Raw genomic sequence first — 24,411 nt, 5'->3', positions numbered from 1 at the left:
ATGGTAGCTGTTGGGGCACATTTTCTCCAACTTTTCTGTCATTGAGCATGCCACCTATAAGTAGTCCGCACCTCCAGCTTTGTTTAATGCTGGGTCCTGGGCTTCCAGGAATTAAGGGTGCAGAGAATGACCATCTGTGGCAAAGAAGTCTCGTGGAAAAGTTGCAAACAACAGACAGAGCAAATTGTTTGATCTTGGGCAAATCACTAGCTGCCAGTGCCTCCATTCCACCATCTTTCAATACTTGAAATGCCTCTGGAAAATGCAGCATGCACTATTAAAAAATACATGCAGCAAACTCTCATGCTTCAAGTTGTGAATTCAGGTGGCTCATTTCCACCTGAGTTTAAAGAAAGCACTGGCTACATATGATGCATACAAACTAAACTGGTCAAATCTACTGCTAAAGCAAATAAGTAAACCAACCACCAGTGTGCGATGTTAATTTGTACTGTCTGCAATAGTTATGCTTAAAGCACCTTTGCTCTAGGAATTATACCTGGGGGAAGGCATCTTGTTAACCAAGACATTTGATAAGAGTTTGATTGGAGAGGAAACCGTTGTAAACTAATCTTGGCTAAATGTGCAGTCGTCGTGAATGCAGGACGAAATCTCCTCTGCTCCCCGCTACTTTCCCAAGTAGTGATCAGTCTCTTCCGTTACATTTATTTGATCACAGTTCGGATGTCCTGCAGAAAGCGGCAGACTTTTCTTAAGGGGACTCTTGATCGCCACATTGGCTAGAGATGCACATCCTGAAAATGATATGCGCAATATGCAAAAAGTCTTGATTTCATGGAAACTACTCAGCAGTAAAAGATGGAGGGCACTAGTGTTGGTGGCTCCCACTAGTAGTAAGCAGAGACTGCTTGAAAACCGTGCTCTATACCAAGCTGCATGCCAGTGTGTAGAGCTTTGAAGAGCATCCTTTCAAGAGTTCTTCCTGGCACCCTCCTTCCTGCTAATTCGGATAGCATGCAGGAATTCTGGATATTGGGTACGTTTCGAGGGCAAGGAAAAGGGTACCTCCTGGTGACCTTCCTCTGGATAAATGTGAAATGATTTCCATGCTGGTGAAATAACCCAGCTTTCCTTGCAATTTTGTGTTCGCAATGGCTCGCCTAGGACAGAAGGCTGGCTGCTCTGGTGCCCCGCCCATTAAGACGAGCAGGGAATGTCCAAACCACACAAGATTTCATGGTGAGACCACCAGAGCATGAAGACATTGTGCGGACAGCTTTTAACTTCGAACCAATAGCTCTAGACTTCGAAATAAAAGGAAAACTGGATTTTGGAGAAGAAAGAAAAACTCCCACAACAAAAAAAGAAAACAACCTGTACCACACCATCACTACAAGAACATAGTTTGCCAGTTGCAACGCTGCCCCATTGTTCTCCAGAAGTGCCAGATAACATTCAAACTTTGAATTCTACAGAGCTCGCTGTCACTAAGTGTAAGGCTTTCAACATTTCCACAGCGCTTTGAGAAGCTCTTCTAGTCACCCCACAGAGTTGTTGAATAGTGATGTAAAGTACTTCCATCTATCAAGCATGCTTCCAGACTATAGTCAACTACAAGAGAGATGCCAGCGCTCCACAATGAATGCAGAAACAGGATACTAGGTCTTGGAATGGTATGTGGCAACCTTTTCCAAACCCTTTAATTGTATCTATCGTCCAGCAATAAAAAAAAGCAAGAGATTTTTGGCTTGGTTACAAAGGAAGGCTTCAAGTTATATTCCTCAAACGGTTGCAAATCTCATGGGATACAGCTTCAAAATATAGGGTCGTTCAGTGTTCTGACTGGCATAGGGTCAATCCTAGTTTGCTAGCCAACGGTTAATGCCACAAACGTTGGTATCCGGCCACCTTTGAACATAATGTAGACCCCAGGAATGCGAGTAGTCTGCATTCTCAGATTATCAGACTCATAGAAATAGTGAGTTAATGTTTCGGGAACAGTTACTCACCGTAGTGACACTGGTACATATATTCCATAGTCACCATTCCTCCAAACTCATGCAATGTCCGTCGGAACGGGGGACAGGACCGGCATGTGCTCCAACCCATCCTTTTGTATCTCGCACGTGGCACACCCAGACACGCTCTGCACGGTAACTCTTACATGTGTCCCGCCAAACAATTAATCTTTTTATCCATATGGACGCGAGACATTTTTTAGGGGGATATTAAAGGGGGCGCATGCAGGAAAGGGGACTGTGGATTAAGCGTGCCAGTGTCACTGCATTGAATAAAGTTTCTGTATTCTTGCATCCCGTCCTCTTTCCTCCATACTCATGGAAGACTACAATGCACCAGAAAATTGGAGGTTGCCACCTTAATTTCCAAAAAGTTTCAATAGGACGGCCTGCACAAAAACCACATCACACCTGGTACTATGGTCCAGTGAATAATGCTTCCAGAAAGCGAGCGGCGTAGCCCAAGTCGCCGCCTTGCAAATGTCCAGACGAGGTATATGCTTCTGATAAGCTACAAAAACAGCCTTCCCATGCACCAGGTGTGCACAAAGCCCTTTTGGGGCCCTTTTATTCTGAGATTTATTTGCCTCCAGAATCATGGATGGACACCATCCAGTGTGCAATGGAGGACTTGGCTTACGCCCCTGACAAAGAGGAGACAAGTCTCTGAGGGGTCAGAAATGTGAGGTGGACAACTTTGTGAATGTTTTTCAAAAGATGCCATTTCCTTAACTCAAAAGGTTGGATAAACGCCTCACTATCCCTACCCTGACAAGGATTTCCCTACCAAAAGTAAACTAAGTTAACACTCTAACAAAAGGTTTGTCCCTCACCCATATACACACACCAACAAGGTGATATATGACAATTCAACAGTTAAGTTCACATCATAACTGTTTCTCCTTATAATCTGGGTGAATTCCCCTTGCCCAGATTCGAGCAGAATTGTGTTCAACAGTTCAAAAAAGGATAAGGAAATCCTGTCTTATAACAAAGGTTCCACTTCAGTTCTCCTTTTGTTCCAACTTTGTAACACAAAGTTCCAACTTGACGTCAACCAACAGTTCACACGTATTCAACAAAGAATTCTTCTTTTCACTTGCGACACGGATCTTGAAACAACTTCTTTTCATCAGCAAAGAATATTTTCGTATTTCATTTGTTTCAACTAAAAGGTCCTTCAGGATATTTCTGCAACAGTTCACACCACTTGTTTGACAATATCAAATAGTTCTGCAGCAGTTCACACAACACCTACTTCAGAGGTAATTTGTCAGGATGATTCTGCATTAATCCACAAAACCACTTCAGTGATGCTTCAACTTCAAGATTTGTACCCACAGCACCTTAATGGCTTATACATGGTCCCCTCACCTGCCAGGCCTACTACTAAAATGTTCTCTGCTCTGGTGTACTTTCCTACAAGAACAAAACAAAATGCTACAAAGTTCTGACTTGGTGTACTCTCCTGCCAGAATAAACTACTAACTGCAAGTACTTATGTGGTAAGAGTTAGCTTGAAACAGGTTAGCAATTTATTTTGCTCCACATCAAGTTTAAGAATTTCTTCAGGGGAAACAAGAACCACACTGGTGCGGTTTGTTACACATTTGTGATTGCCGCACAATACAGGTTATGCCCCACTCGTATCAGAAGGGCAGCCCTCTTGCCACTCTTGTTTCTCCCCTTCCACACTAACCAAATGCTGATAATGATTCTGTCTCACTTACACACTTCTTTGGCCATGTGGGTTTAAGCCATTTACTCGTATGACTTCCGTTACATTTAGGCAATAGTCTTTACAAACACTGCCATTCCCAGTTGCCTTCTTTTTTCTTAGGCAATTCTGGTTCTTTATAATTTGCCTTGGTAGGTTTCTCTTTTGGCTTTGGCAATAGTGGTTTGTACTTACTTCTTGGGTTATTGCCCTCTCGTGTTGTAGGTTTCTAATATGACCCACAATGTTATAATGAAACCTATGTGGTCTGATAACTAGGTTCTTGTTCTGCCATCGGCTCCTTTTTAATATCAGCTCGGTTTGCAACAGAAGGACTAGCCTGTTTTACATTGGTTTGGTATTCAAAAACGTTCCGCTTCTTCAAATTTACTTTGTTTATATTATTCCTGAGGTTAAGGCCCCTGGACTTGGCCAGCGGGCAGTTATGCAGCGCTCCGGGAACAGGGAACTCACTGGGTCTGGTGTGCACGTCCGTTCACCTCACCACCTCCAGATCCACTGCTTCTGAATTCTCGTGTGGCCCGGCAACATCTCCTTTGTAGTTTTCCGCGTCTGTCAACAGCAGAGTTCGCCTGGCTCCCATAGAGCTCTGTTGGTCGCCTGCCACTGGCGCTTGCTTGACAACCGGGAAAACTTAAATGGTGCGCTTTATGCCGAGTGACCTCTGCAACTGAGATTCTCATGGGGAGAGGCATCACTCCCAACGCTTCCCACTGCGCAACCTCTGCAGTCAAGATCTTGAGCATGAGATATCCTCTAAGGACCGGCATCCGTTTTACACATCAGGGTCTCGGCTCTCATACAACTTCTGCTGCCCTGTGCAGGTGTCAAAACTATCAAAAAACAAGGATTAAAGAACCGCACTGGCTAAAAAACGGTCAACTGCAATGTCAACCAACGAACACACTAAAAACGGTCCCACAGGGATTCTTAGAACTATTTTTACCTTTATCAAAAGCAATAGTTAGTGATTTTCTACATTTCTCTCCTCTGGAGCATGCAATTATAATAAAAGGCATGTGTTGTCTCATATATTCCAAATTCATCAATTAACCACATTCATCTTGGGTTAGTATACAAAAACATGGCCTAATTCTTGGACCACAGGTTCAGATGTTACCCAGCTGTAATATTAATAGAAGTTCACTTTCTTAACATCTATATACAGAGCTACAAAAACAAGTAAAACCGCATTAAGCTTCTCTTTTTCGGTCTTCTGATCACAGGCAGTATGTTTTAATGTGAAGTTTACAAAATTGTCCACTTATAGGTCACTACGCCTTATTGTTCTTACGCGCGCGAAAGAAACTCGCTAGGTGTCAAGTCGATACACGAATGAGGGTGAAAATCGGAGGTGAGACCGGCACAAGTGGTATAGTACCTGCGCCATTCTACATCAGGGAACTTCAGCCTGTATCAATAGTGACTCCTCTTTCTGTCCCGGAAGAGTGCTTTTCCTGACCACGGTTGAGCAGAAGGTATGCTGAGGGAGAGTTTGTGTGGTTAATCCAATCTGATGTTTTAGACAGGAAGTTGGTTGCTAAAAAGGGGATGCCAAGTAAGCTTCCTACAATGGGCCGACCACATAACACATGGTTCAAACTTATGAGACAGTGTTTGCTGCACAAATGTCTGAGGCTTTGACTTCAGACCCATAATTGGGTTTACCGATGTTGCCACTGAGGAGATGGTCTTTGCTTCAGGAGCAGACTTCGACTTATTCTTTTGTGCCTCTTCCTCTGGGGATTTCCCTAGGGCGGCCGAGAAATGTTTTTCGGGGCTCCCCCATTCTATGAATCATGACATGGAGGCCTGTCTCGTCTTTGTCCAAGGCAAAAGCCCTTGTTATACACCTTGTGGGCCTTTGCATGTACCACGTGCTGCGTCGTGCTCCCCTAGGGGAGCCTTATGTGCTCCTTGTTGGCACAGGTGAGGCTGCTTTGCCCAGATGTGGTCAGGGCTAATGTCCCTCCTGTGCTTATATTTAGAAGGAAAGAGGTCCTCTTTATCAGCTCTCTCAACAGGAGTGGGCTCCCTCCTGTGCTCATACTGTGGATTTTGGACAAGGGGTGTGGCTAGTGCTCCTATGTTACTAGGAGTCTCCGCCCACTGGTGTTGGCCTGATGCAATCCACCGGAGCAGATGGAAAAGAGCTTGTAAGAACCCTTGAGTGAAGGAACTCTGCAGAGAATCACCAACGCGGGGTGCCCTAGGAAATACTCGGTTCACTTTAGACTTCTGTTGATTAGGTCCTTGTCTTCCTTGCCAATTCTTCCAAATGGTGCTTCTCACCGCTCAGGCCAGCTACCAAGAGCCCCTCGCGAAAGGGAGAGAGGTGTTGCAAGAATGCCATGTGAGCCCTGCTCCCAAACAAAATAAACAAAAAAGGTGCAGGTCTGCAGAAGAAAAGCTCTGCAGGCACTTACTGCACCGCCAGAACCTGTCGGGACTGTGCAGAGGAGGAGTTTTCTGTAGTTTTAAGCACAGCACAGCTATAGCGCAACGCTCCATCCATCCATCCGGCGCAGAGAAAGGGACCGATGGTTGCGCGGGGCACTCAGACGAGGTACCGGGCATGGTATGGTCTGCCCTGCAACACACAAGATTCTAAATAATGCGTTGCAATATGCTCCAGTCCTGTCCCCTGTTCCCAGAGATATCCCATGATTATGGAGGAAAGGGGAAAGGACGTACGCATCGGAGAATATCAGAACACGCTGCTTCACTCCTATATTTCCTGCCTGGAGGGAATGGGTGGGAATCTGAGCAATGTGGTACCGAGGTGCTAGGACTCCTCTGTAGCAACAGTTCCTGCAAACTAGAGAGAACAATTAGCCGAGGTCTCACAAAATCAGGCTTCTCTCCCACTACTGAAGGCGCTACTATTCCTTTCTTGAAATAAAAACCTAGACTTCAAGCAGGGCAGGAAATGGGCTGTAACAAGATGGAGTGGCGCTCCGGCAAAACTTCTTGCTGGAGCGCTACCCTGCCCCCAAACCCATGAGCTAGCGCAGGTCACTCACAGATTCTGTTCTGAAGCAGAGCTCTCACAAGCTTCAACGAACAGAACGCCTCATTGAAGCTCGGGTTGCTTGTGCTGTAAGAACTCCTACTTCAGAACAGATCTGTCCCCAGGCCAAGCCAGGGGGCTAGCGCAGGACACTCCCAGCGAGATCTGTTCCGAAGAGTTGAACAAGCAGACTCGGCACGGGAGATGGACTACAGAAACTGACGAAGTCTCACATAATGTGTTGCATTTGTCCGAACGGGTATATATGCCCTGCAATTTAGACATTCTTTGGGGTAGAGAGTATTGTGACCAATCAAAACCGCAAAGTCAACTTCCATTCTTGGCTCAAAAGGGTTTCGTACTGAATCACTATAGAACATGCTTCAAATTTAAAATCGTGCTCCCATAATGCCCTTTGCTTTTATGCAAATCGCAAGGCTTGGCTTCTATGAAGAGATACTGTGTTGCATGACCTGGCCTGGGGCCACGCTCGTCCAACGATGAGAGGAATTCCCCGTAGTCCATTTCCATTTCCAGCACTGGATACAAGAGCCAACAAGACCAAATCAGTAGCCTACACCTGCAAGGATTGGCATTTCAGCCAATAAAGTGTCCAGATCCCTCAGCATGCACACAGTGCCACAGTAAAAGCAAGGAGGAGTCATTTTGGAATAGGAAGAACGGAATCCAACAATATTTCAACCATTTCCACATACCGAGAACATTTCGCCCACATCCATTTGTCATGCAACTGACACAGGGCATCATGCCTGCCTAACCTCCGGGTTTTACGCTCTTCACCGGGTCTCCGGGTTATCCGGCCGTCCGGCCCTGCGTCTCCACTAGATTTGTGTGCTTTGATCAGTTTCCTTCCTGCTATGCATGCAATAGCGGCAAGTAACGCTGTGTTCATCAGCGCTTTGTAACAGCACATCTGATGAGAGTGAATGTTTCTTGGCTGTCTCCCCCACCCCCAAATGCGCTCATGTGTGCCTTCAACGCGAGTTAACTGTAATGAAGGGCAGACATTACGGCCTCCTCCGCTATAGCAAATGTGTGCCATGCCAAATGTGGATAAAAAAAGCAAACCTGTTGGATTAAAAAACAAAAAAAAGCAAAAAGCAAAAATAAAGCTATTGTTGGGTGATAATGAACTCAGTTTACATACACCTTCACATTTGTAATGATATATATATATATATATATATACACATACATATACATATATAAAATCCTTTAGTATGTTTTGCACGTTTGGTGCTTATTACAATCCTGTTAGTTTATTAACACATACAACAAACTTACATATATTGCAATGTGTGGGCATGACCTTGCGAACATGTGGGGCCATTCTGGTGGCGTAGGTCTCCAGGTTTTTTATTTTGGAATGTAGGCAGGTATGCAGGGCATGCACACAAGAAAGGGCCCCGAGCCTCACCTGGGTTCGACTAGGGTACAGTCCAAGCATAGATACCTGGTGATACAGCGGGTCAGATCAGTTTCTCACAACAGGTTTTGTGCGCCCGCCGCCATTCCCCCTCATGCATGATAGAGGACACAAACTGCCACCCCCCCCATCCCCCGTAATTAATTATAGCCTGCCCTGTTGGTACTTACGATTCGAAACCATCCGATCTGCTCCAGCGAGTGCGTTGAATGCTCCGTGAATGTTTGCAATCTGCAATAGAGCGGGAAAGAGACCATCCCATCAGTATATGTATTGGGTCAAAGCGAGTGGTTGTTGTGAAAAATCCCTACCCTATAAATTAAGGAGCTCATGTATTCTAGCATGAGCTAAGAACTTCAGTCCCACAGGTGCCCGCTTGGCAGCAAGGCAACGTTTCACAATTTCAAGAGCCCCTCAGTTGAACGAACAGTTTTGAAATCGAGAGGCTGCCCAGACTGGTGCCAGCAGTATTGATGCAGGAAAATGTACATCTTGAAAGATTAGTGCCAGGTGCAACTTTATCAAACCTAGTTGCTATGCATGCCCATGAGCAATGACAGATGCACTCACTGTGCAGAGAACGCAATACGCCTGCTTCCTACATTGCTAAATGGCCTGATCGCAGATTGCTCGCAGTGGCACGAATGCCACTTGTCAATACCTTGGCAAATTGAGCACATGCTTGAGAATTGCGTCGCATGTTCAAATCGCGTTTGGGGTCCACTCGCCGCTTCATCCCTCTGTTGATAAATGCGTACCAACACATTGTGTGCGAATATGAGTCTCGGGAGGATAGCTCAGGGGCAACGTGCTCGCCTTAGAAGCAAGACTACACGTAGCAACACAGGTTTGATTCCCGGGACCCTGCTTAGAAGCCTCTGGGTATTAAGTGAGTTATAACCTATCATATCATGAATCAAATTACAATATGTCCACGTAGTTTCAAGTATGCCTAATGGGACCTGGTCCTGGTGCCAGACACCAGGACCAGTTCCCATTCAGTTCTGCCAACTCTCGTGGCCAGCACATGGAAGGCAGGCTGTATCACTTGGTGGTCTAGGGCCTGGTCTGGCAGCAAGGTTGCAGCCTACTCTGGACAGCAGAGTAAGGATTATGCCTCCCCCAGCAAGTGTATGCTACCTAAACCACCAGGGGCAGCCCACCCCTGCTAGTCTGCAAGATTAGCAGGAATGTGTAGGTGGGTCTGATGATAGCATCAAACTTCTTTTTGCCACATACACTTTGCTTTGTAGCCCATGGGCAATGCCTCATTTGGCCCTGGTCTTTGTGCTGCAGCTGCGACTAGATTTGCATGCATTATTGTAGCGCCAGTCAGAGGACTACCTTTGGCTGGCTTTCACACTGGTGCAAGGCCATGTGGGTGGAGCACCATCAAGAATCAAATATGCACGGGTATGGTTTATGGTCGTTGCATCGAATCTCTTGCATCGATGTGCATTTGCATCGAATTTCTTCCATCTAAAAAACTTGCATCAAATGCATTTTGGGGTGGGGGGTCCCCCGTAAACTCCTGTTTTTTTTACCCTTAAAAAATCAACCTGAACAAAAAGTAAACATTTAGCTCCCAAAAACACGCATTCAATACAAATTCGTTAGATAAAAAAATTTGATGCAAATGCATTCGATGGTATGGCTTTCGATGCAAAGGCATAAACAGCAGCATTACAAAACTAGTCATTGTGCTAACTCAAACACCCAGAGAAATATTGATGGCAGGTCTTAGTCTAGGTGAGAAAATGTGCACCAATATTAGTGGGACTAGCACCAGTGCACCCTCCAGAATACTCTTGCAAATACTTTTGATAGTACTAAAACGGAATGAACGTTAGTGATTTCGCTACAGCCACCGACAACACGGGTCATGTCTTAGAAAAAGTAGTGGGGGGGACTCAATAACAAGCGCAATTGGATGTGACGTGGCCATAAATTAGCATATCAAGGTGAAAAAAGTGGGTCGACTGTCCACCCGCGTGTACCCTGGACTTGAGCCCTGAAACGATTTATGCCCGTCACACCAACTTCAGTATATTTCCTGGTTGCAGTCTATTCTCATTTGACAAACCAAACACACCGTTTGCCAACCATCATACTCCCAGCTTGTAAAATCACTGTATAATATTGCCGCCTCAGGATATTCACGTTTTCAAAAACCCATTAAAATCACAGTTGACAATCATAATAAACTCCCAATACCACAGCCCCAATTTACGGATAGTTAACAATATCCCAGTACAAACCAAGTTAAGAATAGCAGAACTCCAGCTTTGACAACGTCCAACTCAGTTTTACAAATCCATGGTACTCCCAGTTTACTGAACATTTTAGGGAACTCAGTTTGGGAAATCCCAATATTCTTAAATGGAGTTTGTGAATATATTCCCAGTTGGCCAACCCTAGTATATTCTAACTTTGATAAATTGTGTACACAGTGACCACCGTATATGTATTACCATTCAGCATAAACATAGTGCATTCTCAGTTTTACAAACCGACAATATTCACAGTTTGACAAACTTATGTTCCAAGTCAGACAATGCTCGATTTCTCCTGTTTGACAACCAAATCTCAGTTTGCGTTATCCATTTACAAACCCAGTTTATTTTTTTATCCCAAAAGTACAATGACAGCTTGCATAATGCAAACATAGTCATAGTTTGGACGTCACAATAAAAATACTGATTGTTAAACCAGAGTATAGTCAGTTTGACAGCCCTGAGCGTTGCTCAGTTGCCAGTTTGACATTACCAGTTTGGCCAAATCTAGCATGCTCCCAGTTTGGCCATTCCTACAACGTAAAGAGCATAGCCTCACTTTAAACAACCACAATACAGAGAGGTTCCCAGTCCCAAAATAATCGCAACCTTTACATTACTAGAAAATTCCTCACTGTACAATCCCAGTACACCAAACATTGCATTTTGTCAATTTATTCCTAGTTTTACTTAATATATTCCCAGGTTAGCAATCGACGCATTTTTCTCATTTTGCAAAGCAGCCCAGTACACTTTAATTACACCAGTATGATCCCAGGTGTCACATTACAAATGTTCCATTGCACAACTTTGGTATACTTCCTCTTTGCTATTGCACGTTCCCATTTTACTGCTACATAATTTTAGTAAACTTTCAGTTTTCTGTTACACAACTCAATCATATGCCAAATTAACAAAATGATGCTATTTATTGAGCGCAGACCAAGCTTCTGGAAGGAACAGAGCTCTTTACAGAGATATAAAACATTACAGATTCATAACGGAGTGCTTGTCAGAGGAAACGATAGAATAGATATATAGTGTGGGGGTGGGATACAGAGGGGTACATCTGTACCAGGTGGCAAGAAGTGAGTGGCCGGTGGCGTCTAGCGAGTCCAGCGGCGCAAGGGGCGATCTGATGCCTAGCTGTTGAGGCGGAGATTCCTTGAAGAGGTGGGTCTGGAGTTCTTTTCTGAATTGTAAGAGCATGGGCTGAGTCTCATTTTGACGAGGAGAGGAGGAGGTTCCATAGTCTTGGGGCGTAAACGGCTCGTTTTCTGGTCCTTTTGTTTTTGCAGCACTGGATTTCAAGTCTGCACATGTCCTGGCTTCTGGTGGTGTGCTGTTCGCCAGAGATCCTGAGTTTATCCACAACGTAGCTGGGTGACTTGAGGGCAACTTATAGATGATGCAGGAACACTGGAAGGTGATTTGTGGGAGCCAGTCAAGGTCAATGAGGGCTGGGGTGATGTGGCTGTATCTGCATAGACCCTTGATGAAGCATACAGCTGCGTATAGGACACTTCACAGGGGCACAAGGGAGGACGACAGAAGGCCTTTGAAGAGTGCATTGCCTGCATAAAGGTGGGATAGGACCAGTGCTTGAACGGTGGATCTTAAGCTGTTTGGAGGGAGGAAGGGCTTGACTTTTTGCTGGAGGGAGAACGGATACTAAGCTGCCTGAAGTTTCTAAGCTAAGTGTGCCTTGAAGGAGAGGTGTTTGTCGATGTGGAACCTGGAGGAACTTGGTGCAGGAGGTGGGCTCAAGTGTGAATTTCTCAGAGTTCATGGTTGTTAGGCAGGTCTGTATGTCTGGGTGTTGGTGAGGAGTAGGAATTCGGTCTTGGAAGGTTTGAGCTTCAAGTATGCACTCGGCATCCCAGACTGAATCAGCAAGAGGCACGGTTCGAAACCATGGATGTCCTTCGAGTCGATATTGAGGTATAGCTGTGTGTCGTCAGCATATTGGTGAATGTGGATGTTGTGCGGGGCTAGGAGGGCTCTCAGCGGCTTTGTGCATTTATTTAAGATCACTGGGTAGAGGATAGACCCTGCGGGACTCCACATTAAGAAACTGCTGGCGGTTGGCAAGGTAGGACTTGAACCAGCATAGGGCAAGGTTGCTGATCCCCATGTGCTGATGTAGGGTGTCCGTAAGCGCATGGTGGTCTACTGTGTTGAAAGCGGCCGAGAGGTCGAGTAGAACCACATGTGCACAACTGCAGTGTACTGGCAGATAAGCATTTCCAGTTTTCACAAAGTATATTTCCAGATTGAACAGGTCTATGGTCACATCTGGTGAATATATTGGTTTCATGCAAACAAAATGTATAGTGGCGTGCCAGCGTACGACCATACAGGGATTTGCAAACTGGTTGTATAGTGAGATTGTCAGTTTGAGACTTTGCAAACTGTGTAAATAGGTGGATTGCTGGTTATCAAATTGGAAATGTACTTGAATGGGCTAGCCCATAATTGCTTCAGTTTGATAACCCACTTTGCTCATATTCGCATTCTACTCCATAACAGTATATTCTCAGTTTGTGCATCCTTAAATTACCCAATTCCAGTGCATTCAGATGTTGCCAATTTAAGCACTTTCCAAAATCGATTCAACCTAGAATAGTCTCCATTTTAAAATCTCAGTATACAACCAGGTTGCAACACAGCACTCCCACAGTTTTACAACTCCAGGATGTTTCCATTGCACATAATTGCATTACATTTCTAGTTCCATTTCTAGTCTGACAATCCCAATTTAATTCCATAGTTTTCAATCCTAGTATATTGACAAATCCTGGTATTATGCCGCTAAACAATCAGCATTCATCTCAGTATCCCAATGTACACAATCCTAGTTTTCCCAAAGTATTCACAAAACCATGGGACAAATCGAGGGTATTCTCCCCTTCTCCCCAAGGGTGAGCCACTCCCTTTGAGGCTAGGGAGGTGTGCCCACTCAACAGGACATTCCCTAGGTATCTGGGCAAGTGGGACCTCTGTGGGAGTGACTCCCCCTTAGGGGACAAGGACTCTCGTTCCCAGAAGGAACTCCCTAGACCAAGCACCATATCCGCATATATGGGCTGCCTACTCTGAAGAATGAGTCCTCCTTACATTTGGCTGTAGGCAATGCTGAAGCAAACCAGTTATCAAAAGGAAAAGATGATGTCTCTTCAAGGAGAGATGCATTTAACTGGGAAGAGTGGATTACAAAGAAAAAAAAGTGTATGGTGTGCAGGGGAAGCCCCATGACATAAGCGTGCCTTGGAGAGGCAGCGCAGAAGCAAGTTGCAGACACTTACTTTAGGAGAGACGAAGAACGCCAACTTTAGACACCAGAGGGTTGGCGAAACAAGCCACAGGGACGCTGTTGCCAGCAGGAGAAGAGGACTCCTGTGCAAGGTGGTGGCATGACCACACTGCGTCGTGGGGGGGCGAGACACCAGATGAACAATGCAGAGACTGTAGGAACCAGGAGCGCTAGCAAGTCCATACCGCTTGAGTCTATAGTTGGCATCAGTCTGCAGCAAAGCTCAGAACGGAACGCTGGTAAAACCAAAGACCGAGACGCCAGACAAAGTCGATTTCCCTGAGTGAATGCAGAGTCCTGCAAGGTTTCCCTGCATACACGTAGGTACCCGGGAGAAGCGGGAGCAACAGTATATGAGTGGAGAAGCTTGTCGCAGTCATATGGACGAGATAAAAACAATAAATCAGCCTAACAGGACTTGTGAGAAGCCAATAAAGAACATGTTGAATAACCCCGTGTGGGAAGTAAAGAGACACTGGAAATTAATACCTCGGGAAGAAGGGGAAAGACCCCATGACTACAGTGGGGAAGAGTGCAGAGAACAGGCCAAAAAAGTGAGGAAGTGTTGAGAGATGGGATTGTCAAGTGAACAGTATAAGAAGTAATAATCCAATACAGAGAACCCAGGAGTGGGGGCGGGGGGTGAGACTAAAATTTGATGGCGGCATATCAAACCTAGAAGAGGTTGCATTTAAAGACAGATATACAACCAATGACAAGAATGTAAAAAACGCTGTCATAAGCTTATCAGTAAAGAGAACAAAGTCCAGGAATGTTTTGGAAGAACTCATAAAGGAGATATCAAAAGAGTTTCAAAGAAGATGGTCTTAAGAAACATATGATTGAAAGAGACATTATAAAGAGAATACAAGGAGACAAGAAAAGACCAGGGGAAGAGACATTCTTTTGGCCCAATTTGAGTTGTTGTGCTTAGTGGTAGGCACAGGTAGAGCTAGGTTTGGACTGCCATTTATATTGGACTTCATGACGACAGACGAGCACCTTTAGTTATTTAGATAGTCTAAGGGGTCAAGAGTAAGACTCGCACACTCTGGCATGTTAGGTTTTTGGTTATACACTTTTCAAAAATGTTAACAGGGGTGGGGAAATCCTATATATCCACAACTCTATGAGGGGTTTCCCTGCCTCAACAAAACTAAGGAACATCTGTCAGGATGATAAACAGTCTTCAAATCCTGTCTCCAAAACCCTAAACTGACCCTTTCATTGTAAAATAAATATAAGGTGAAAATAGGGATTTCTTTCAGCTATAAACATAGATCACATTCTTGAAGTTTCAAACAAAGTTCTAAGTTGCACAAACGGAAAGAAAACAAAGTTCTACCAGGAAAGGGTATTTCTTCACCCTAGATTTCTTCTAGTGATCTTGATAATATTATCTCACAGTTCCCAAATAGTTCCCTTTAATCCTTAAAGGGGCATGTGTCTCCCCTTATCTGATACACACTTTCACATATAGGGGTGTTGACCTCTTAGGCTCCATCATTCCTTCCTTTACCCTGGTATACTCACCTGCCAGGGTATTGTTCCTGTAAAAGGGGGATGAAACCTTCATTTTGTATTCTTTATCCTTGTTACCCGGGTTTACTTGCCTGCCAGGGTGTTGTCACTTTCTTGCTTGGGTGGGGAGTCCTATACTCACTGGATGCCTGGTTCACTAACCTGTCAGGGCTTCTCTGCTCCACTTTCTCTTTTATCGAGCTTACAACAATGTTCCAATATCGGGTCAGCGACCCCTTCTTATTTCCATTGTCTTCGTCTAGGCTTTTGCTTTTAACACTGTTTGTACTTGCAATGATTTCACCGTCTTCGCTCAAGGTCCGTTCTCTCATCAATGTTCGCGTCAGAAATACTTGCACTGCCTTTACTTCAGCTCCGTCTCTTAACAAGGTTTGTTTTAGTAATAATCACTCTACCTTTACTCAGACTTGTTCCTTCAGAAATGTTTGTATCCGTCATATTCAGGCTCTTTAGGATAGTATGTTGTACACAGCATTCACTTTACACATTCCCCGGTAACACTCCCACCCTCTCTGGGCTTACTGGTCGCGGAGGGCGTCTTCAGCGTTCCCCGCATTTCCCCCAGTATCTGTGCTCCCGGTCCATTGACCGGCGAGTTGTTTGCTTCGCGCTTCACCTTCCTCCGACTGGGCACTGTCAATAAGTGGCAAACATCTCCCGGTCTGGCTTGTCTGCACACTGTGCCAGATGGCCTCTGCACTGTGCTCTGCAGCCTGCTTGCCTCAGTGTCCTCCACAGTGTCAGCACAAGTCAGGTGCCTCTCCAGTTTCTGGCTCTCGCTCTCCTTCAGCTGTCTGGTATTTAAAAACCTATGCAACTCCTTCCAACAACTAGAGCGCAGTATGGGGTTCCTGACTCTAGTAATCTTCATCACTCCGGTACTCTTCATCAGGGATTTGGCTTAGCCAGAATTGTACGTGGCTCTTCCCAGTCTCAGTATTTCCACTGAAGGGGGTGTTATTCAAGTCAACCTTACTCTTAGTCATTTCCTTCCCCTTGCTTTTGACAAAAGGTTATAATTACCGAACCGGTCCAACTTTAGCAGATTATAAACATTATAAACATTAGACGAGGAAGGATGACCATAACACCAGTGTACATTTCAACCCCTATGGCGTTCTAGTAGAACACTAGAATAGGTCATGGAGACTTGAGGAATTTCAGGGTTATAATTAGCCCCCTAAGGGAAGAGGTGAATACCATGTATCATCTGGCGACTCCCTCCTACTCCCGGAAGGGTTGTCTTCCCTCATGTGGTCCTCCCGCAGATATCCAAATCCAAGGTCAGGTAGCTTCTGCCTTTCCCTGGACACAGGGGAGAGGCTTTGCCCAGGAAAGGAGTGAATACATTGCCAGATTCATCATAACAGGGTCGGTACTCCCTTTAAACAATAAGAAAAGATGGGCCTTGATAGTTTAAATAAAAGAAGCCTTCAAAATGTCCTTAAAGTGCCCGGCTCCTTCTTCCGACACACCACAACTAGTACATTTGAGGTGTACACAATTTCTGTATAGTACTAGTCTGATCAGCACAACATATTCCACCTTTGTCGAACTGAATGTACCATAGGTAAACAATCCTAGTGTATGCTTTGTTGGACATAATAAAATACCAGTGTTGTTTTGGGAGTGTACTGATAACGTAGGAAATGCCAATTTCACAATCCAAGTTTGAAAAAACCCAAGCATAATCAGTTTGAGGACCACAGTTTATTTTAGGTTTGCACACTATATTTCCAGTTCATACATGGTTGATGCCAGAATAATTAATTTGTAACCCTAGTATATTCCAGACTCAAGAACAGAAGTACATTACCAGTTTACATAATTTCAGTATTCTCAGTTTACATATTCCCAGTCTGAACAACCCTAGAGTAGTATGACAATTGTATACTTGGTTTCTAAATGGAAGCACACACCCAGTTTGAAAATGGCAATATGCTCAGAATATGGCTAATTTGCTAATACCAACCCATTGCCATTTGGCAGCTCTGCATATGTAGTTTATAATCCAAGTCTATTAGACATTTTACAATTAGAAAATGTCAGCCTGGCAATCCCAAATATACTCCAGTATGCACAATCACAGTATTCCTGGTTATAAAATCCAGTTTGCATAATCCCAGAATGTGGTTACTCAATTTCAGTACAACCACAGTCTGCACAATCCCAATTTATTCCTAACTTAGCAATGCCAGCGTTCTCCCAGTTTGAAGAATGTACCATTTTAGTTAGCATATTAAGGACACCCAGCTAGTCCAAGACCCCGAATATTCCCATTTTGTCAATCAATGCATGCACCCAGTTTTCACATTCCTGGTATGTTACCAGTTTGTCGAATCCCAATAAACATTAACTTTGGCAAAACACAATATGCCAACAGTGTGCAGTACACAAATACTCCAAGATACAAAATGCAGTGTAAACCAGATTGACATTTCCAGTATGTAAATCCATGTCCCATCCAAGTTATCCATTCCCTGTATATTTAAAGTTAGGCTATTGCCAGTTTATTTCTAGTTTGACAGTCACAGCTTACTCTACTCCAATTTTGATAGCCCCAGTATACTCGGATTTCTGCAATCACTGCTTCGCCAGTGGAGTCTTCCCTTCCCCCCTGAAGCACTCCCTTGTGCACCCTCTTCTCAAGAAACCCTCTGCCGACCCCTCCTGCCCGGCTAACTATCGCCCAATCTCCATCACTCCCTTCCTGGGCAAGCCCCTGGAGAAACTGGCCATCTCCCAGCTCAATCTCCACACTGAATCGGTTGGTTGTCTTCATGACCATCAGTCTGGCTTCAGAGCTGCCAGAAGCATGGAAACTGCTCTCCTGAACATCCGTGAAGACCTGCTCACCAACCTCCACTCTAACACCCCTTGCGTTCTTATCTTGCTTGATCTCTTCTGCCTTTGACAGTGTCAACCATGCCATCCTGCTCAACCGTCTCCGTGATAACCTCGGTATCACTGGTCAGGCTCTGGCGTGGCTGACTCCTTTCCTCTCTGACCGACCCTCCTAGGTCCAACTTGGGTCCTTCCTCTCCGACAACTCTTTCTCTACCTGTGGTGTCCCCCAGGGATCTAACCTCTCGCCCTGGCTGTTCAACCAATACCTGGCACTCCTTGCCCACCGCATTGCCGTTCTCTGTCCCAACTTTGTGCTATGCGGATGATACCCAGCTCATTTTCAGGCTACCATCAGCCTCCTCCTCCTCCTCCTCCTCTCCTTCCCTCATCTCTGACTGTCTGCCATCCAGGAATGGTGTGCCGCCAACGACCTCTGCCTTAATGCCAGTAAGACTGAGATTCTACTCATCGGCACACCCACTCCCTCCTTCCCTGCAGCTCTCTGGCCGGCCTCTCTTGGCCCTCCTCCCACTCCCACCTGCAAGGCTAAAAACCTTGGGGTCATCTTCGACTCTGCACTCTCCTTCTCCCCTCACATCTCGGACGTCTCTAAGAAGTCACACTACCAGCTGCACCTCCTTAGAGTTAGTCCTCCTTTCCTCTCCTTCCCCCAGAAGCTCACTGTCTCCAGAACCCTGGTCCTCTCTAAGCTGGATTACTGTAACAGCCTCTATCTAAATCTGCCTGCCTCCACTCTCCACCCTCTTCAACTTATCCAGAACAGGACTCCGAGACTTGTTCTTGGCTTCAAGCCCAGGGATCGTATCTCTCCAGGACTGATATCTCTGCACTGGCTCCCAGTGGCTGCGAGGATGAAGTTCAAAACCCTCGGCATTGTACACAAGGCCTTCTGGGGCAGCAATACCCTCAACTCTCTCTTCCTAAATATTTTCCTTCTCGAGCTCTTCGCTCATCTGTCATCTGTCTCCAACTCCCTCAGGGTCAGTCGCTTCTCCAAGCAACAAGTTGGTGGCAGATCACTCTTCGGCAGGGGCCTCTCTCTGGAACAGCCTTCCTGCCTCCCTGAAACTCGAGGAGAACCATCTCCGGTTCCGGAAACACCTCAAAAACCTTCCTCTTTGCTTCTGCTTTCTCTCCTCCACTCCCTTGCTGAATTCCTGACTGAAATTGCACTGGTTACCTGGTCAACCTTTTTCTGATCTCTGGCCCAGGCCCTGTCAATTGCCCACCTGCACTGCCTCCCTGGCAACCCCTGCACTTGGGGACCGTTTCTATGTATCCCTTCAGTACCCCTACCAGCACTTATGTCTGCACTTCTTTGCACTTGCCACTTTGTCTTATTTTATCTCCTTTATTCCACTTTCCCAGGTACTGCACTTTCCCCTCTCCTTTCCCCCATGCACTTTTCCTTTTCCCCCCCCTTCCCATGCACTTGCGCAATCTGAATGACACCTTGCCTAGTAGGATCGTTGTCTGTCTTCCCTTGTCCCCCCCCACCCCTTGCCTTGTCGCGCCTTGAAACACTTGTGTGTAGGCGTGTGATAAATGCCATATCATACTCCAGTTTGCACAAACACTGTATTCTCCAAATCCATGCCATATAGTATATTCACAGTCTTACAGATAATATGAAGAATGTGTATTCCCCCAGTTCATGGTTCCTGTATTCATCAAGTTTTCAAAATCCCAATAAGTGAGAAGGCTGCACAATCTCTTGTAACATTCACCTGGTCTGGTTTCAGGGACCCCCAGGGCCGAGGCTCAGGGGCTCTAGTGCCACTCTAGCCGGTGGATGTTTTGTCTGGCGGTGGCATGGGATGGTTCCCCAAGTCACCAAACCTTGGTCACGTCAAAAAGCATGGGATAAACATTGCTGCAACTCAGGCCAGTCGTGGGAGGCTAGACTTTCCCCACTCACCAGGTCCATTAAGGTAACCTATCCAGGCAGCTGTACCACTGCTCAAATCTTGAGACTGTGCAGAGTACACCTTAGTGCACCCCAAAGCAGACCCAAATTCATAAAGTAGTGAAAAGAAGTTCTCTTTAAGGGTTCAAACTCTCCGACACTTTGTGGGACCAACGGTGAAATTTGCAGATTTTTTTTGAGCTTGCAACTTCCCAAATTGACAATTCAGGGCAGGAAGTAGCCGTCCAGCAACATTCCAGACAAGGTATTCTCCTGCCAGGGATACAATATTTCCAAATCCTGAATGCCCACAAACAAAATCGCCCGCCACCCCCACCTCCTCCCAAAGTTATATAGTGGATCCCTGGGCAGCAAAACACACATTGGGAAAACAGAACAGCTCATTGCAGCAGAGGCAGTAGCGAGGGGAGAAAGTATAATCCAAAATGGTCAATAGGACAAATGTAACTTGGCCAAATCACCTGCATATGCCCACAGAAAGGACAGCCAATCAAAACCCTCATCTAATTACCAATCATAGGTACCGGTCCTCACTAGGAGACTCACCCTGGGGGGGGGAGGGGATAAAGTTGCACAATATAAACCACTAGCCCAGCTCCAGTCAGACAGGACAGTATGGGTTGTAGGTGCAGAAGGCCAGTGTTTGGAGAACTCTGGAGACTGTAGAGCAGGGGGTTAGACCACAGAGGCTGGAGAGAATGAGGAGAGTAGAATAATAAGTAGCAGGAAGAAGAATTCAGATCTAAGAAGATCTAAGAAGATCAAGCAGGAGTTGGGAACAAATGGGAAGAGTGATCAAAAAGCGGCAGTGGGAGGCAAGAAGGGAAAGGAGGAGGTGAAAACAGAGCGTGAAAGTGGACAGTAGGTGGTGATAATGGGGTGGAGGGAAGGTGTAGGTGGTAAATATTTAAAGTAGATGAGGATATAAAATACAGACAAGAACAGTGGCAGGAGAAGAAAAGATCAGTCCAGGAGAATGGAAGCCAAGTTGGAGGTGGTAGAGGCCTGAACACATGTGGCTGCATTGAGACCCAAGGGGAAGAAAGAAATCGAAACAGACTGGTAGTGAGACGGAGATGACCTTAGAGAGACAGACGGTGCAGAAGCTAGGTAGAGAAAAGCACATCTAAGAGGTGCCAACGATAATGCAGCAGATACAGATGAAGCCAGGGGTAAATCAAAATGAGAAAGGACAACTAACACAGGAACATCAGATGGCATGGAAAGAAATCCAAAGGAGTGAAAGCTAATACGTAGCTATTAAGAAGAGGCAGGTTCCAGTGGGCCGGTTAGCTTTATGCAGGACCATGGGTGGTGTGAGGGGGACATGTGAGGGCAGGAGGGGGGCAACAGTCAGGGAGGTGCCTCCGATTTCAGAGATGTGAGGCAAGAGATCACAAAGCCCAGGCAGACCCAGTGACCTTCTCTAGCTCTACTTGCATGCCATCTTCACTAACCAGTCTGCTCTCAAGAAACTGCAATCTTAATAAATCATGAGGTACAGGATCCCGGAAAGCGGCAACTAGATCAGTGCAAGGACACCCTAAACCCAGCAATGTCCGGGAGGGGTGAAGCAAACCCCCAAGAAACATTTGCTTCTATGGTTAAGTGCACAAGCTATGCACATGCCAGTGAAGAAACATTGGGCCAAGAGGTTCCTGAGGAAGGGACCCATCGCTGTTAGCAACGGACCCATCCTGACATCTATTTTGTTTAGGAAGACCCAGTTTTATTTTGTCTTGTAACTAAATGTTTAATAAAATGGCATTAAGCACACATCTGGTCTTGGCACCCTTCTTGATTCCAGGTTCAACCTTGAAACATCCTATATACACAGTTTGGCAATCCTAGCCTACAGGTTTGTAAAATCCCGGTATAATGTGAGTGAAACAGCTGCAGCTTATTTCCAGTTGGCACTATTAGAGTATTGTCCATCTCCTACAATCCTATATTCATCCCGATCAAAATGCACAAACTGGTGTGAGATGCACCGATGCTGATACACTCAGTCGGCTCACAAATCCAAGGTGCGGTAAAGAAATCGACACAATGAGGATTCCGGAACGAGGATATATATATATATATATATATATATATATATATATATATATATATATATATATATATATATATATATTCCAATATCATGGTTGCACAAATTCACTGCAATTCCAGCTTGTAAAATGCACTATACTTCCAGTATGCATACTAGCAGTGCACTCAATTTCACAATTCCAGTATTCTCCCTGCTAACACAAGCACAATATTTCCAGTTTGGCAAAGTATACCGTACTGAAGAAACAAAGCAGCCCCAAGTTCCATGGCCATGCACTTCTACTGTAGAAACCCGGTTCTGCGGTTCAAATTAAAAACACATCAATTCACGGAATAGAAGGTCAACCATGACATGCAGCGAGGCCACCAAAAGTGGCAGAAGGGGGGCAATACAAGATTACCTACATATAGGCCCAAGGTCCATTACATCAAAACATGGCTTTGCACCTGTAAAGAAATAAGGTCTACAAAGCATTGTTACCCAGGTGGTCCCACGATTTCTAGCAATCAGTCAATGGGAAAGGATCTTGGAAGTTGTAGTGCAAACCTTTGGTGTTTCAACGCGTTACTGACAACAGCTATACTGCTTAGTAACAACTAATATATCTTTGGAGCATAGCTCAGCGGCAACGTGCTCGCCTTTGAAGCAAGACGACATGGAGCAACACAGATTCGATCCCCAGGTCCACGCTTGGAAACCTCTGGGTATTAAGTGCATTATAAATAACATAACATATATATATCTATATAAATAATCTGGTGATTGGATCTGGGAGAGTGACAGAACCTCTAGCAAGGCACCAAGGAGTGGCAGAGGGAAGGGACATCGAACTACTTAAGGTCTTAGCAGCCTGGCCATACGTTCCGTGACTATGTACAAAGCCAGCATCTAGCAGAGTTGTACTAGATGCAACTAGCTGAAAACTCTTCTGGTCACAGGTAAAGTCCCAGTGAAACAATGGGACTGGCATACATAATTTAGTGCCGACAGGCCCCAAAACGGCAGTTACATGCCACATAAAATGTTTGATTAAATTACAGGTAGGGCCACATTGGAAAAAACTGAAATCAAGTGTCCCTTGCACAGTATGCAATAGCATTCATTACTTGAAAGTAGCACTCACACAAAGCACATATGCAGCCATCACTTCAAAGTTGTAAATGCATCTCATAAATATGGAAACACAGAAAAATCAGTCTCAGGAAGGGTTGTACACCTGAATGTCACTAAGTGGCGCAGCTTCTGTGACAAGTACCCTCGTGTGTGCAAGCCGCAAAGTAGACTGTGAAAAATAGCCAGTAACTCGTGCCAGCGTGTGAAGGAACACCAAAAGGATATGCTCTCCACCCAAATATGCACATAGTAAGCAAGCACATACAGACAGCCCAAACAACCAAATTGCAGGGTCACCCTGGCTGCCATGTGCTTACTCGCATTGTCAGAAGACTGGTTATATGATCCTCAGGATGATTGGCCCAGGCAAAACTGAGTCATTCGCGAAAGCCCAATAGCATAAAAGCAGAACATGCACCTGAGGTGGTGGTAGGACCCATAAATCACAGTACATCAGACTAATGGTGAAACAAGCTCACCAATCTGAATGCTCATTGGAACAAAAAAGTGCCCAAGCAAACATGAATAAAAGGAGGAAAAACATGCCATACTTGGCAGGAGTTAGGATGTCTCTTCAAGGAAGCTGTACCAGCAAAGAGGAGAGCAGGATAAAAAAGGGTAAACCAGAAGATGGCTACGCCAAATAGGCCACACCATAAGAGGATTAAGGCTTGCAGGCGAGCTAAGCAGACTGCTGAGGGCATTGACCCAGAAGCTGGCAAGATCCAGTAGCTAATGCGAAAAGGAAAATAAGCCCAATAAGGAGTAATGGGGGCAGAGGGGGGGGGGGTCCTAGCCTAATTCCTTGTGGAAGTTGTAAAGCCACCAAAGCTAAATGAAGTCTGCGCCTGTTGACTTCTGTTAGACATCTGTTAAGAGTCTCGGAAGACCCAGTAACCCAAGCCAAGAATATCCCTCCTGAGACTGAGTCAACTGACTCGGGGCCAGGAGGAATATTCTTCGCTGGGGGTTATAATCACTGCAGGCTGCAAGGGACCGAGTTGGGGTGTGAATCCTATCCAGGAGACTTCTGGGGAAAGATGGGAAAGCTGCACTTTGTTGCCCCGGTAGGAGTGCATCACAATGCCAGAGTCTGAGGAGACTACTATGTTGGGATCATCTGTGAAGGACAATTAATGAAGAAA

At 45.4% G+C, this 24,411-nt stretch overlaps 1 protein-coding gene across 1 annotated transcript in view; it reads right to left on the bottom strand.

Annotated features, from left to right (window-relative positions):
• The window catches only part of ERGIC1 (endoplasmic reticulum-golgi intermediate compartment 1), a 556,793-nt gene that overhangs the window by 79,356 nt on the left and 453,026 nt on the right, over positions 1–24,411 (bottom strand). Inside the window, exon 7 of the mRNA XM_069652409.1 lies at positions 8,345–8,405. Coding sequence (XP_069508510.1) covers positions 8,345–8,405 — 61 coding nt within the window. The remainder of the gene's footprint in view (positions 1–8,344; positions 8,406–24,411) is intronic.

Source organism: Ambystoma mexicanum, chromosome 3p, assembly GCF_040938575.1.
Source record: "Ambystoma mexicanum isolate Mex_15411 chromosome 3p, UKY_AmexF1_1, whole genome shotgun sequence".
NCBI lineage: Eukaryota > Metazoa > Chordata > Amphibia > Caudata > Ambystomatidae > Ambystoma > Ambystoma mexicanum.
The sequence above is the reverse complement of the archived record's forward strand: the minus strand, read 5'-3'. Positions and strand labels throughout refer to the sequence as shown.